This window comes from Erythrolamprus reginae, chromosome 2, assembly GCF_031021105.1.
Source record: "Erythrolamprus reginae isolate rEryReg1 chromosome 2, rEryReg1.hap1, whole genome shotgun sequence".
NCBI lineage: Eukaryota > Metazoa > Chordata > Lepidosauria > Squamata > Dipsadidae > Erythrolamprus > Erythrolamprus reginae.
In genome coordinates, this window is record NC_091951.1 from 328,508,919 (window position 1) to 328,523,432 (window position 14,514).

The following is a 14,514-nucleotide window of genomic DNA, read 5'->3' on the forward strand; positions in this document are numbered from 1 at the left end:
CAGAATGCTGACCTGATGCCTCGCGGGGAAGCCGGGCAAGAGCGATCTTCTGCCGGCCATGGGCGAGCGGCGGGGAGTCGCCCATGGCCGGCAGAAGATCGCTCTTGCCCGGCTTCACCGCGAGGCATCAGGTCAGCAAGAGCGATCTTCTGCCGGCCATGGGTGACTCCCCGCCGCTCACATTGGGGTGGGGGGGCTGTCAGGACACCCCCCCACCCCAGCACTTTGCATCCCGCCGGCTAAGAGCAATCGGGCAGCAGCTTCTGCCGGACACGGGTAATGAGCGGGACAGAGAAGCGGGGAGAATCAGGAGGCTCCTTTGGCGGCTGGAGGCTGCCTGGCTTTGTGTTTTTGGCTGGGGGAGGAAGCAGTAGGACCTTCCTAACTCCCTCCCCCCCAGCCAAAACCCCAAAGCCTGTTTGCTGCCACACGATTTAGCCAGGACAGGAGCGAAGTGACGTGGAGGAATGGGGAGCTGAAACCGGGCGGTTTCAGCTTTCCATCCCTTCACGTCACTTCGCCGCTAAATCGTGTGGCAGCAAACATGCTTTGGGGGTTTGGCTGGGGGGGAGGGAGTTAGGAAGGTCCTACTTCTCCCTCCCAGCCAAATCCCCAAAGCATGTTTGCTGCCACACGATTTAGCGGCGAAGGGACGTGAAGGGATGGAAAGCTGAAACAGCCCAGTTTCAGCTTTCCATCCATCCACGTCACTTCGCCACTAAATCGTGTGGCAGCAAACATGCTTTGGGGGTTTGGCTGGGGGGGAGGGAGTTAGGAAGGTCCTACTTCTTCTCCCCCCCAGCCAAATCCCCAAAGCATGTTTGCTGCCACACGATTTAACGGCGAAGGGACGTGAAGGGATGGAAAGCTGAAATAGCCCGGTTTCAGCTTTCCATCCATCCACGTCACTTCGCCGCTAAATCGTGTGGCAGCAAACATGCTTTGGGGGTTTGGCTGGGGGGGAGGGAGTTAGGAAGGTCCTACTTCTCCCCCCCCAGCCAAAACCCCAAAGCATGTTTGCTGCCACACGATTTAGCGGCGAAGTGATGTGAAGGGATGGAAAGCTGAAACAGCCCGGTTTCAGCTCCCCATTCCTCCATGTCACTTCGCTCCTGTCCTGGCTAGAAGTAGGACTTTCCAGCAGCCTCCGAACGCCGAACACGGAAGTTCGGGTTTGTTCGGCTTCGGGAGGCTGCTGGAAAGCCGCCCGGCTGTTTTAAAAGGTGACCGCCGGGCTGGGGGGCTTCCCAGCAACCTCCCGAACCCCGAACCCCGAACTTGTGCCGAACTTCCGGGTTCGGGGTTCGGGGGGGTGCTGGGAAGCCCCGCCGCCCGGCTGTCACCTTTTAAAACAGCCGCGCGGCTTCCCAGCAGTCTCCGAACACCGGTTCGTAACTCGAAAAAAGTTCGTAAGAAGAGGCAAAAATTTTCTGAACCGCGGGTTCGTATCACGAGTTGTTCGTAAGACGAGGGGTTCGTATCTTGAGGTATCACTGTATTGCATTGGCAGTTCTGTGTTAGCAAAAACTTCAGAAGAAAAGGATTTAGGGGTAGTGATTTCAGACAGTCTCAAAATGGGTGAACAGTGCAGTCAGGCGGTAGGGAAAGCAAGTAGGATGCTTGGCTGCATAGCTAGAGGTATAACAAGCAGGAAGAGGGAGATTGTGATCCCGCTATATAGAGCGCTGCTGAGACCACATTTGGAATACTGTATTCAGTTCTGGAGACCTCATCTACAAAAAGTTATTGACAAAATTGAACGGGTCCCAAAGGGCTACAAGAATGGTGGAAGGTCTTAAGCATAAAACATATCAGGAAAGACTTAATGAACTCAATCTGTATAGTCTGGAGGACAGAAGGAAAAGGGGGGACATGACTGAAACATTTAAATATGTCAAAGGGTTAAATAAGGTCCAGGAGGGAAGTGTTTTTAATAGGAAAGTGAACACAAGAACAAGGGGACACAATCTGAAGTTAGTTGGGGGAAAGATCAAAAGCAACATGAGAAAATATTATTTCACTGAAAGAGTAGTAGATCCTTGGAACAAACTTCCAGCAGACGTGGTAGATAAATCCACAGTAACTGAATTTAAACATGCCTGGGATAAACATATATCCATCCTAAGATAAAATACAGAAAATAGTATAAGGGCAGACTAGATGGACCATGAGGTCTTTTTCTGCCGTCAGACTTCTATGTTTCTAAGTGGGACGGGGATTCATTCTCTGCTCTTCAAGCCAAACGGCCATAGCCTTGGCGGAAGATTGCTCATCGGACTCACCGTCAGCAACCTATCAAGCATTCGACCTGCGGAACCCCCATCCCAAATTGGCTAAGAACTATTTCAAAAAGACACGGGCACTGCGAGAGTAAGATCCCTAAATGAGTGGACAACTAAGTGTCTTCATCCACCATAGGTCACTGGATCAGGAATACTATTGTCAAGGCATACGAATTGGCTGCCCTACCTGTTCCTTCAGGAATCACGGTGTAGGCTTCACTTGAAGAAGTATGTTGGGTGGCCACTTGGGTCCATCCTTCCCAGTTCATTCGCCACTACAAAATTGATTCTTTTGCATCAGCCGATGCCACCTTCAACAGGAGGGTCCTGCAATAGGTGGTGGACATTCACTAGACCTCTCAGAACACTCCTTTCCCCCTCCCTTGGGGTCTCTGCTTTGGTATGTCCCATTCCTGAAGGCTGGTTCCACTTCAGGATGGAGGATAGGCATTGTGATCTTACCTGAACACCTCTTCTCATCCGGTGGAACCAGCCTTCAGTTCCCTCCCTTTCTCTTATTCTTCTTCTTCCTTTAACTTGATCTTTATTTATAGTCTGAGCCACAGGAAGGAGACTCCGCTCAGTGTAAATACCACTCACTGAGTTGCCACGCTCGAGTCTAGTCTTTGGATTCCTCAGGTCTGGGGCTACGGGGCGGCTCTCAGCAAGTATTCAAATTGACTGACTCGATCCTTAAGTTGATTGATCGAGGATTTCCCATTCCTGAGATGGGAAGTCATCCCACCGGATGAGAAAAGACATTCAGGTAAGATCACAACACCTGTTCTATTATATAATCAGCTGTTCAATTAATATAGAAAAATACCAAATACCTTAGTAGTATGAACTTGGAATAGTTTTTAATTTTCATTATTGATTTTACAAACTTTCACACAAATATAATTTTTACATATTTATAGATACAAGGAAGTAAAGGACAAGTAAATCGAGCTGACATTCTTCAAACTGGACTTCATGAGCTATTAAATACACTTTTTTCAAATCCTCTGGACGGCAATTTAATTTGTGCAGTAAAACTATTGAAAGTAAGACATTTTTATTCTTGATTTTTTAAAAGTTAATTATTAATGGAGCTTCTTTGGGTGTTGACTAATATCAATATTGTAATTTATTTATTTATTTGTTTGTTTATTTGTTTATTTATTAAATTTGTATGCCGCCCCTCTCCGTACACTCGGGGCGGCTCACAGCAGTGAAAGAAACAATGTACAATACAAATCTAATAATACGAACTTAAAAACCCATAATTTAAAAAACATGCACACAACACACCATACATAAATTATATAGGCCTGGGGAAGATATTTCAATTCCCCCATGCCTGACTGCAGAGGTGGGTTTTGAGAAGTTTACGAAAGGCAAGGAGGGTGGGGGCAATTCTGATCTGTGGGGGGGAGTTGGTTCCAGAGGGCCGGGGCCGCCACAGAGAAGGCTCTTCCCCTGGGTGCCGCCAAATGACATTATGTAGTCGACGGGACCCGGAGAAGGCCAACTCTGTGGTACCTAACCGGTGGCTGGGATTCGTATGGCAGAAGGCGGTCCTGGAGATAATCTGGTCCGATGCCATGAAGGGTTTTATAGGTCATAACCAACACTTTGAATTGTGACTGGAAACTGATCGGCAACCAATGCAGACTGTGGAGTGTTGGTGAAACATGGGCATACTTGGGAAAGCCCATGATTGCTCTTGCAGCTGCATTGTGCACGATCTGAAGTTTCCGAACATTTTTCAAAGGTAGCCCCATGTAGAGAGCGTTACAGTAGTCGAGCCTCGAGGTGATGAGGGCATGAGTGACTGTGAGCAGTGAGTCCCGGTCCAGATAGGGCCACAACTGGTGCACCAGGTGAACCTGGGCAAACGCCCCCCTCGCCACAGCTGAAAGATGTTTCTCTAATGTGAGCTGTGGATCGAGGAGGACGCCCAAGTTGCACACCCTCTCTGAGGGGGTCAATGATTCTCCCCCCAGGGTAATGGACGGGCAGATGGAATTGTCTTTGGGAGGCAAAACCCACAGCCACTCCGTCTTATCAGGGTTGAGTTTGTGTCTGTAGACACCCATCCAGACCCTAACAGCCTCCAGACACCGGCACATCACTTCCACTGCTTCGCTGACTGGACATGGGGTGGAGATGTAAAGCTGGGTATCATCCGCATACTGATGATACCTCACCCCATGCCCTTGGATGATCTCACCCAACGGTTTCATGTAGATATTAAATAGCAGGGGGAGAGGACCAACCCCTGAAGCACCCCACAAGGGAGCAACCTAGAGGTCGACCTCTGACCCCCCACTAACACCGACTGCAACCGACCGGAGAGGTAGGAGGAGAACCACTGAAGAACAGTGCCTCCCACTCCCACATGCGATTAAGTGTTATTTTTATCTGGGGGAAAGTACATTCAGCTCTCCTGGCAAAAATGGGAGGTTGAATATTACATGTAGTCCATGGACAACCTACCCTATTACAGGATATCCTAGCAGTCCATATGCTGATGATAATCCAACTACATCTCCATCCATGACTGCCAAGCGAAGCTGCCAAAATTCTGTTCTTGTATCTAAATGTGGAAGAACAGGCTTCAGCCAACTCTTCTAAATATTAATGGTTGTAGGCATAATGACCAGAAGGAATAACCTTGAGGAACAGGAGAATCACAACCAAGATAGTAGAAGACAAACGAAACCCGAGCCCAGAACAGAAATGTAATTGGACAACATGTTTCAGACAGGATTTTCCATAGTTTTCACAAAGATAAAGCTTTTCCATAGTTCTCACAAAGTATTCAGACTTGGAAGATTCTATATAATAAATAGCATTAGCATTCATAACTTTCCTTTCCTAGGTTGATCTACCTTGAAGGGCAGACACTAGGTCTTGATGCCCACAGGTCTAAGAATTTGAGTTTACATTTTTGACTCTTGAACTAGACTCAAGATTCAGTGTGCCTCTGCTCAGGTAACAACTCTTGCCAGCTATAGCCAGGGAGGCTATTGAACAATTTTGTCTTCTGGGCCAGTTGCTGGACCAGGGGGGCTTGCTCATACCTTAATCAATTCCTATTTGAGCTACTGTAATGCACTGTACATGGGGCTGCCCTTGAAGAACAGCTGGAAGTTTCTCCTTGTCCAGAAGATGGTGGTTCAGGTAGACAGGCTTTTCTGTGCTTTTGAATTACACCTCTGCTCCACTTGGACATCTCTGCAACGTGACATTTCCCTTGGAACCTCCGAGGGAAACGCCAAATTTCCAGCTGAAGTTAGGAGAAGGGGAGGAAAGGGAGAAACCCACAAGAAGTGGAATTTCTGAGAGACCAAAGAGATTTGATGAAAAGGGGAAGGTTAATGGGAAGGAAGAGGGGTAATAAAACATGAGGAAATAGAGTTACCTGCATTAATGTTGGGGGATAAAACATATGGGAATAGATTTACCTTTTTTAAGGTTGGGTGATAAAACATATGGGAATAGATTTACTTGTATTAAAGTTATTTACTGTGTATAATTAATTATGGTAAAAGGTTTTCATATAAGTGGAATATGATATACAGTGATACCTTGTCTTACAAATGCCTCATCATACAAACTTTTCGAGATACAAACCCGGGGTTTAAGATTTTTTTGCCTCTTCTTACAAACCATTTTCACCTTACAAACCCACCACCACCACTGGGAAGCACCCGTTTTTGCGCTGCTGGGATTCCCCCGAGGCTCCCCTCCATGGGAAACACCACCTCTGGACTTCCGTGTTTTTGTGATGCTGCAGGGGAATCCCAGCAGCGCAAAAAACGGGTGCTTCGCTGGCAATGGAAGTCCGGAGGTGGGGTTTCCCAGCGAGGGGAGCCTCAGTGAAATCGCAGCATCGCAAAAACACAGAGGTCCGGAGGTGGAGTTTCGAGGACTTTGGTGTTTTTGCGATGCTGCAATTTCACTGATACTCCCTTCGCTGGGAAACCCCACCTCCGGACTTCCATTGCCAGCGAAGTGCTCGTATTTGCAATGCTGGGATTCCCCTACAGCATCGCAAAAAGCAAAAGCACAGAGGTCCGGAGGTGGGGTTTCCCATGGAGGGGAGCCTCAGGGGAATCCCAGCAGTGCAAAAATGGGTGCTTCGGTTGGCAAAAGGGGTGAATTTTGGGCTTGCACGCATTAATCGCTTTTCCATTGATTCCTATGGGGAACATTGTTTCATCTTACAAACTTTTCACCTTAAGAACCTCGTCCTAGAACCAATTAAGTTTGTAATGCAAGGTATCACTGTTCAAAAGAAGAAGAAGAGAAATAAGAAATAAGAAATAGAGAGTTCCAAGTGGTCGAAGACAATGAAGAACAAGGGAGCCTAGTTATCTTCAATGAGTTGGCAAAGTTCCTAGAAATTAGTCCTTGACAATCCAAGCCGAGCAAAGAAAGCAAAACAAGAGTCATGGAGCAAGCTATGAACAGATGGGCTTTACGCAAAGTTGTTTCTCTGCAAGGGTGGGGGCCGCCCTTGACGAACATCTGGGAGTTTTCTTGGTCCAGAATATGGTGGCTCAGGTAGTTACAGGCTGTTCTGTGGTTATGAATACACCTTTACTCCACAAGCTGCACTGGCTTCTAAAAGGCTTCAAGATTCTGTGCATCATCTATCAAGCCCTACATAATGTAGAATATGGTTATACCCAGTTTCCCCGAAAATAAGTCAACCCCGAAAGTAAGACATAGGAGAGGTTTCGTAGAATTGCTTACTATAAGGCATCCCCCGAAAGTAAGACGTAGGAGACATTTCGTTTTGCAGCATTCCCGAACAGAAGATATATAACATATATTTGAAGAAAGTATAATTGTTGTACATGGAAATAATGGGACGTAGTAGTAAGAAATTCTTGATAGGATTCAGTTTGTCTGGTTATGCTGGTTTGTGATGACAACTACTGTACAGTATATCAAAAATGTTCCTTTTTTGTTCAGCAATAAATGTGAATTCTTCATTAAAAAAAATAAGACATCCCATGAAAATAAGACATAGCACATCTTTGGGAGCAAAAATTAATATAAGACGCTGTCTTATTTTCGGAGAAACAGGGTAGGCAGGATTGTCTTCTCTAAGGCAGTGTTTTTCAACCAGTGTGCCGCAGCACACTAGTGTGCCGTGAGACATGGTCAGGTGTGCCGCGAAGTTCAGAGAGAGAAAGAAAACGAGAGAGAGAAAGAGAGAGAGAGATAGAAAGAAAGAAAACAAGAGAGAGAGAAAAAGAGAGAGAGAGAGAGAGGGAGGGATGGTGGGAGAGAGAAAGACATAGAGGGAGGGAGGGAGAAAGAGAGCAAAAAAGAGAGGAAGGAAGGGAGAAAGAAGAGGGATGGAGCGAGAGAAAAAAGAAGAAGGGAGAGAAAGAGGGAGGGAGAGAGAAATAGAGTGAAAGGGAGGGAGAGAGAGAAAAAAATTTTTAAAACTTTTTCAATCCCCCCCCTTCCCCCCCCCCACACACTCTCAATGTGCCCCAGGGTTTTGTAAATGTAAAAAAATGTGCCATGGCTCAAAAAAGGTTGAAAATCACTGCTCTAAGGTTATCCCAAAGGCTCCAATAAAGCCCATTCTTGCTCTCAACACTGCCACCTTTGGGGACTTCAGTTATGTGCTTTCTGAGTGGGACCGCTTATTTTGAAACAAATTTGCCCTCTGATACCTGGCTAACATTGGCCCTTCAGACTTTTGGAATGTCTGTCAAGACCAGAGCAGTCAAGACCCCCCCTCTCCCAGCATTTGAGTCCAGATGAGTGCAACATCAGCTAGTAGAGTTACAATGCAGTTTAATTTGGTTGTCATTTTATTGTTTCAGTTGTTGCTTTTTCTTTAATATACAGTATTGTGCTGCTTGTTGGGTGGGGAGGGTTTTTATTTGATGTTAACTTTGGGTATGAGTTGAGCAGCCATACACATTTTATAAATCTATAAATAAAAGTAGCTTTGCAAGAAGCATAGACTAATTGAAAAAAAAGGTTAGAAAGCATAGTTCCTATCCAATTCTCAATGCAATTCACTTTTTTCAAAGTCGTTAAATCTGACAAATGTTTTCAGTCATTGCTTTCATTTGTTACCCAGTTGACAGGATCTGTCCTTGAAGATGCATGGAAAGAAAAAGGAAGTACTTATATGGATAGCATAATACAGAAAATTGAAAATGTTGTCTTAGATGCAAATTGCAGCAGGTAAGAAAATTCCCTACTGAAAAACTGTTTCGTGTCATTTCTAATATAATAAAAGGAACAGTTCAATTTCTAGCTCTCTTGCTGATTTCCTACAAAAAATTATTGTAGGAAAAATTGACTGTGACATGTATGTTAAAATATCTATCTTATTCAAATAACACATCTTTCAATAAATATATGCAGTAAAAAAGTTTAAAGGGTCCTAGGAAATTTGGCTGTGACAGATGTAATATTAATGGCCTCCAGACCTGCCTGCAAAGCCAGGTCTTCACAGCCTGTATTTCCTAAATAATTCTACATTCTAATTCCATATTCATTATAAACTTTGCAAACTGTCCTGTGCTTACTAGCAAAGCCTTCTGTTATTATCTATAGGCTATAATTTTTTCTAGCCCTGCATTACACCCTTAAAGAAACTTAATTTGCCTTTAGTCCTGCAGTGATCCTGGTGTCCATGATATCCACTTCTTCTTTCTTATCTGTTGTGTGGAAATGAGCACATTCCTGCACAATCTATTGTATGCCTAGACTTTGCCTAGATCACATACTACTTCTCGTGTATGAATTATCGCCTGTAATAGAAAGACCAGAACTGCTTTTCTCATAACTGTTAAGAGTTAACAAAAGGCTTACACAAACATTTCAGAGAAAGCAGTACACTTAAAAAGTGATAAGGAAAGATGCTGGAATCCTTGAACTCAGCAAAAAAAGACAAAATCTACAGAAGTGTTTAATTTAAATAACACTGTTTAACCAACCTAAATGGTGTAGATTCTTCAAACCCTTGTGTCATATTCAATAACTATATTTAATGTATGAGAACACTGGCAATAAAAGTTGTCCTTTGACAATGCATTGGCATCAAAATTTATTTACATTTTGAAAAGCTATAATAAATTAGGTGTATTCTAACGGTAAACATTATATATATATATAACACGGGAAAATTTTTAAAACTATAGTCCTAATCTAACCAATAGAAATTTACAATTAGGGAACGACACTCCAACGATAAATATGAACTTTACGTCGTAAGGATGCGATACACCAGCCGTTTGCTGGTCCTATTCTCCATCTTCTCTCTATATGCTCTCTCTTCTTTTACTTAGCTGTTTTATTTCTTTCTCTTTTTCTTGCCTTTTGCTTTTCTCTCCTCTCTTTCTCTTTCTACCCCTCTTTTTTCTTTTTCCATGCTCTTACTTTTTATTTCCCCTTTTCTTCCTGATGTAAATATGTATACTATTTTAGAATTGAATACTTTAAAACTGCACGAATTTATACCAATGACTAAATAGACCTTTTGTTTTTTGTATTCCCTTCCCCCCATTTATTTGTAATAAAGATTATATATTTTTTTTTAAAAATGTATTTACATTTTGAAAAGCTATAATAAATTAGGTGTATTCTAACGGTAAACATTGTAATGATTTATTATTTTCTGCTTTTTTGTTACAGAGATGTAAAGCATATGCTATTAAAATTAGTAGAACTGCGGTCAAGTAATTGGGGAAGGGTACATATTGCTTCAACGTACAGGGAAGCAACTCCAGAAAACGATCCTAACTACTTCATGGTAAAGTATACTGGCATTCTTCTTCTATAGATTATCCCTGAGATAGCTTTACTGAAATAGATATAAAAATGTTAAAGTATACAAGTTTAAAAAAATAGAAACATAAATAAATAAAGCATATTTTAATTCTAGAATGAACCAACATTTTACACATCAGAGGGTGTCCCTTTCACTGCAGCAGATCCAGGTATGTTCTAACTATTTGCTTTGCAAAAAATAGCTAAAGTAGAAGTTAATTAAATTTAAATTTTATAGCTCTCAAAGAAGGCAAACAAAAATAGGTAGAGCTTTATTAAAAGTTCCAGAAAATGCTTTCTATCCATTCAGGTGGAATCCTAAGCATCATGCTAGTTTCATTGTCTGCAGTCACATCAGAAGCTATTGAATCCATTGCTATTTCTGTCATTTGTAAAAAAAATATTAACAAAGATACGGTAAGTAAAACTTAGAGATATAAAGTTTTCTGACAAATCATTACGGATAAAATCCATCTATAGGTAACCCTCATTTAGGGACCACAATTGGGACTAGCAACTTGGTTGTTATAGCTATTAAAACCATTCTTAACGATCTTACTTCAGTTTTCCTTTATTTTACAGACCTGTAAAGGTCTTAAACGTGAAGATTAGCAATAGCAATTAGACTTCCGTTCCACTTCAAAGTGCTTTACAGCCCTCTCTAAGCGGTTTACAGAGTCAGCCTATTGCCCCCAACAATCTGGATCCTCATTTTATCCACCTTGGAAGGATGAAAGGCAAAATCAACCTTGAACTAGTGGGAATTGAACTGCAGCTAGCAGTCAGCAGAAGGAGCTTACAGTACTGTATTCCTACCACTGTGCCACCAAGGTTTAAAATTGATTACAGAGTTACTTTTTTTCACAATAATAACTGCAAAAGGTCGCTAAACAAGAACTGTATGTATGAGATTGCTAAGAGTATGTAATGACAGTAATCAATTATTTCTATCCATCATGCTTTACTCCATACGCACATTCTACATTCACCGTCTGAGCCCTTTTTTTCTTTGTGTGACTTTTCACAATTGTACTCCTTTGCTTAGCACTGTAGCTTAGTGTTTTAGTCGCTTTTGACTAATTGTTTAAAGCACATAATGTGTCTTCTTTCCACTTTATTGTACATTGAAGACTTTTACTTTTGTTGGTAGAAAACAGTATATTACAAATGTTGTAATGAGGATCTATGCTGCTCGATTGTAAACATTATTTGAAGAAAAGTCAGGAGAAGAGAGCGCTCAGGATAAGCATGATGAAGTACAATAAAGTGATACATTTAATTACATTTTATTTTATTTATTTATTTTGTCCAATACACAATGAGAGTTTTAGTGGGTGTGTGTATATATATATGTAGATTGTTCTGAGTTCGGGTTTTGCCCTGTGTAATATTTTGCATGTCTATGCGACGTTTCGGTGAAATCACATTCACCATCATCAGGCTGAAGTTTTAAGCTTCGTGTTGCTGTAAATATGGAATTCCATATTTACAGCAACACGAAGCTTAAAACTTCAGCCTGATGATGGTGAATGTGATTTCACCGAAACGTCACATAGACATGCAAAATATTACACAGGGCAAAACCCGAACTCAGAACAATCTACACACATATACCCGTGAAAATCTACGAAAACAATATATATATACACACACACACACACACACACACACACACACACACAGAGTAAAATACATGATGAAGGTTATAGAGGAAATACTCATAGTAAAATATATCTATGAAATAATAGAAAAGAAGATATAGTAATAGAACATATCAATGAAAGAATAGAAGAAGAGATATAGGAATAGAAGAAAGGTATAGGAGATATAGGAGAGCAATAGGACAGGGGACGGAAGGCACTCTGGTGCACTTGTACTCGCCCCTTACTGACCTCTTAGGAATCTGGATAGGTCAACCATAGATAATGTAAGGGTAAAGTGTTGGGGGTTTGGGGATGACACTACGGAGTCCGGTAATGAGTTCCACGCTTCAACAACTCGGTTACTGAAGTCATATTTTTTACAGTCAAGTTTGGAGCGGTTAATATTAAGTTTAAATCTGTTGTGTGCTCTTGAGTTGTTGTGGTTGAAGCTGAAGTAGTCACCGACAGGCAGGACATTGCAGCATATGATCTTGTGGGCAATACTTAGATCATGTTTAAGGTGTCTTAGTTCTAGGCTTTCTAGGCCCAGGATTGAAAGTCTAGTCTCATAGGGTATTCAATTTCAATGTGCTATTAAGAGTTTACCCAGATTATGTTTGTCTATCAGATACATATCTGTAATATCTTTACTAGTAGATATAGTGAATAAATAAGGTTGGATGTGGTACTTCATAAAATGTTGATATTGTAGATTACCAAGAAAAATATCAAGAACTTCTTGACAGGCAAGATTTGTTTCAAGGGTATGAAGAAAATGGAACAGGAGCTGAAGACCAGTAAGTTCTTCTTTTACTTTAACTTGTGATGCAGACAGAATCATTTTAGCTTGATAGTTAACATTCCTAAATTGATTATCACTTCTCCGTACTGAAGGAGCGGGTCCAGCAGTCACATGGGTTGCTCCTGTCCAATCCGATGGGACTGAGCCTAGTATTAAAAAAGCTTGCTGGATCCGCCCCTTCTCCAGAATTCGCTCAGTCCCCGCATCCAGCGGGTCTCGTGAACGCTCGTTCTCTCTCAAAAACACCTTCCCTTCGACTCTTTCTCTTCAACAAAGTAAGATTTTGTCACCTTTTAAGCTTGCCGGCATTGCAAGCAACTCAGCCGTACCGGGCTTCGAGTTTGGGGGAGAAGTGGGCAGCGCAGCCATTTGCGGCTTTTTTCCCCTCCCGTGCTGCTGCTGCGGCCGGCTTGGAATTTACATATTTCCTCTTGGTCTGGAGGTTCTGCCGAGCAAGCCATTGTTATTATAAATTAAGGGCTATTTACCTCCTGCGGTGTGGGACTTGTTTGTCTCCCGGACTTAGTTCCCTCCGTTCATAAAAATAAAAAAACGGAGCGGTTTTTTTGGCGCACAGGCCCTCGCGCCCAGTAACTTCGCACTTTCGGTTTGCCCTTCTTGGTCATCCATCAGTGCTGCCAGTCCGCCGCCTGACCCTGGAGTAGCTGTGAGTTTCCTCAGGTCCATTCTCCACGGACGTGGCCTCCAACCAGTGTGCCTTGGTTTACTTAAGTTAAGTTTAGTGAGGCCTGCCACGCTGCATTTAGGGACACGAACTCTTGGTACCGTCCGGATTGCCCCTAAATCGCAGTAGCTCCTGGGCCTAGGAGCAGGGTCACTTCTTCTCTTGGGAAAGCTCATTAAAATTCTTCTCCCCCCAAATTTCTTTTGGCTCAAGCCTTGTCTTCTGTAATTTTATTCAGACTATGGCTTCTTTTCCCAAGAGAGGCACTACCAAAGGTCCCAGAGAGGTTAGGCCTACCGGAGATGATACTTCTAATATTCCCCAGGCCTCTTCCTCCTCTTCTTCAGGAGCCCATTCTTTGGCCAAGTCCACCAGGGCTGAGAAGAGAAGGGACCTAGCCCTACAAAAAATACATGATAAATCAGCCAAACGTTTAAAGGTGCAGGCCCAAGTGCATACTAATCCAACCCCCCCAGAGGCTTATAACCTGCCTCTCTCTGGGGTTCCTGTGCTATCTCTGGATGAGCCAAACCTAAATCCACCCCAACCTAACCTATGGGGCTTAGGTCCAGAGGAGCCAGATATTAATGAAGATTCCTCCGAGCCAGATCCTGCTCAGGCCTTCAGGGATCCTTCTAACTTTCCGGCTGATATTTCTTCCTTACCTCCGGAGTTTCAGTCTATCTTGTCTGTTTTGACTAAAACCATTGATGCTAAACTCTCAGCCATCAATGTGCCTTCTCTGTCTCATTCCCCTCCATGCTCCTCCCGTCCCGTGAGCTCTCCTTCTTCCTATAGAGCCCCAATCATTGAGGACTCAGATTCTTCTCAGGAAGAGAATGAGGACGTGGATGTAGAAGAGGATGATGACCCCTTTCAGCGTCTGTCGGAAGACAAGGAATCTCAAATTAAGATTCCAGCCCCAGCTGCCATTTTTCCATCTCAACTCTTCAAATCTCTCCTTCTCAAGGCTAGAGCTTCCAAGGGGCTAGCCGGGCAGGAAAAGCAGGCTACTCCTTCCACAGACCCTCCGGAGGAAAATCTCCCTTATTTCATGGAAGAGCAGGAAGATACTGAGGTAATTCCTATGCCCAAACTGTTCAAAGACGCCTTGCTCAAACAATGGGACTATCCAACCGCTAGTTTTAATCCCACTCCCAAGGATAGGAAGCTTTACAGGCTCTCTCCCTCTTATGAGGAACTTCTAGCCTGTCCCAGGCCAGATGAACCGGTGAAGACACTCCATTCTGCTGCGGCCATGCCTGGCGAAGCAGAGGAGGTCCTGCGCCCAGAAGACAAGCGTCT

The 14,514-nt window shown here is 43.2% G+C and overlaps 1 protein-coding gene across 2 annotated transcripts in view; it reads left to right on the forward strand.

Annotated features, from left to right (window-relative positions):
* The window catches only part of PAIP1 (poly(A) binding protein interacting protein 1), a 51,389-nt gene that overhangs the window by 30,731 nt on the left and 6,144 nt on the right, over positions 1-14,514 (forward strand). For both annotated transcript variants that reach the window (XM_070743391.1, XM_070743390.1), the window contains exons 6-10: positions 3,203-3,328; positions 8,383-8,489; positions 9,945-10,062; positions 10,195-10,249; positions 12,435-12,519. In XM_070743391.1, coding sequence (XP_070599492.1) covers positions 3,203-3,328; positions 8,383-8,489; positions 9,945-10,062; positions 10,195-10,249; positions 12,435-12,519 — 491 coding nt within the window. The remainder of the gene's footprint in view (positions 1-3,202; positions 3,329-8,382; positions 8,490-9,944; positions 10,063-10,194; positions 10,250-12,434; positions 12,520-14,514) is intronic.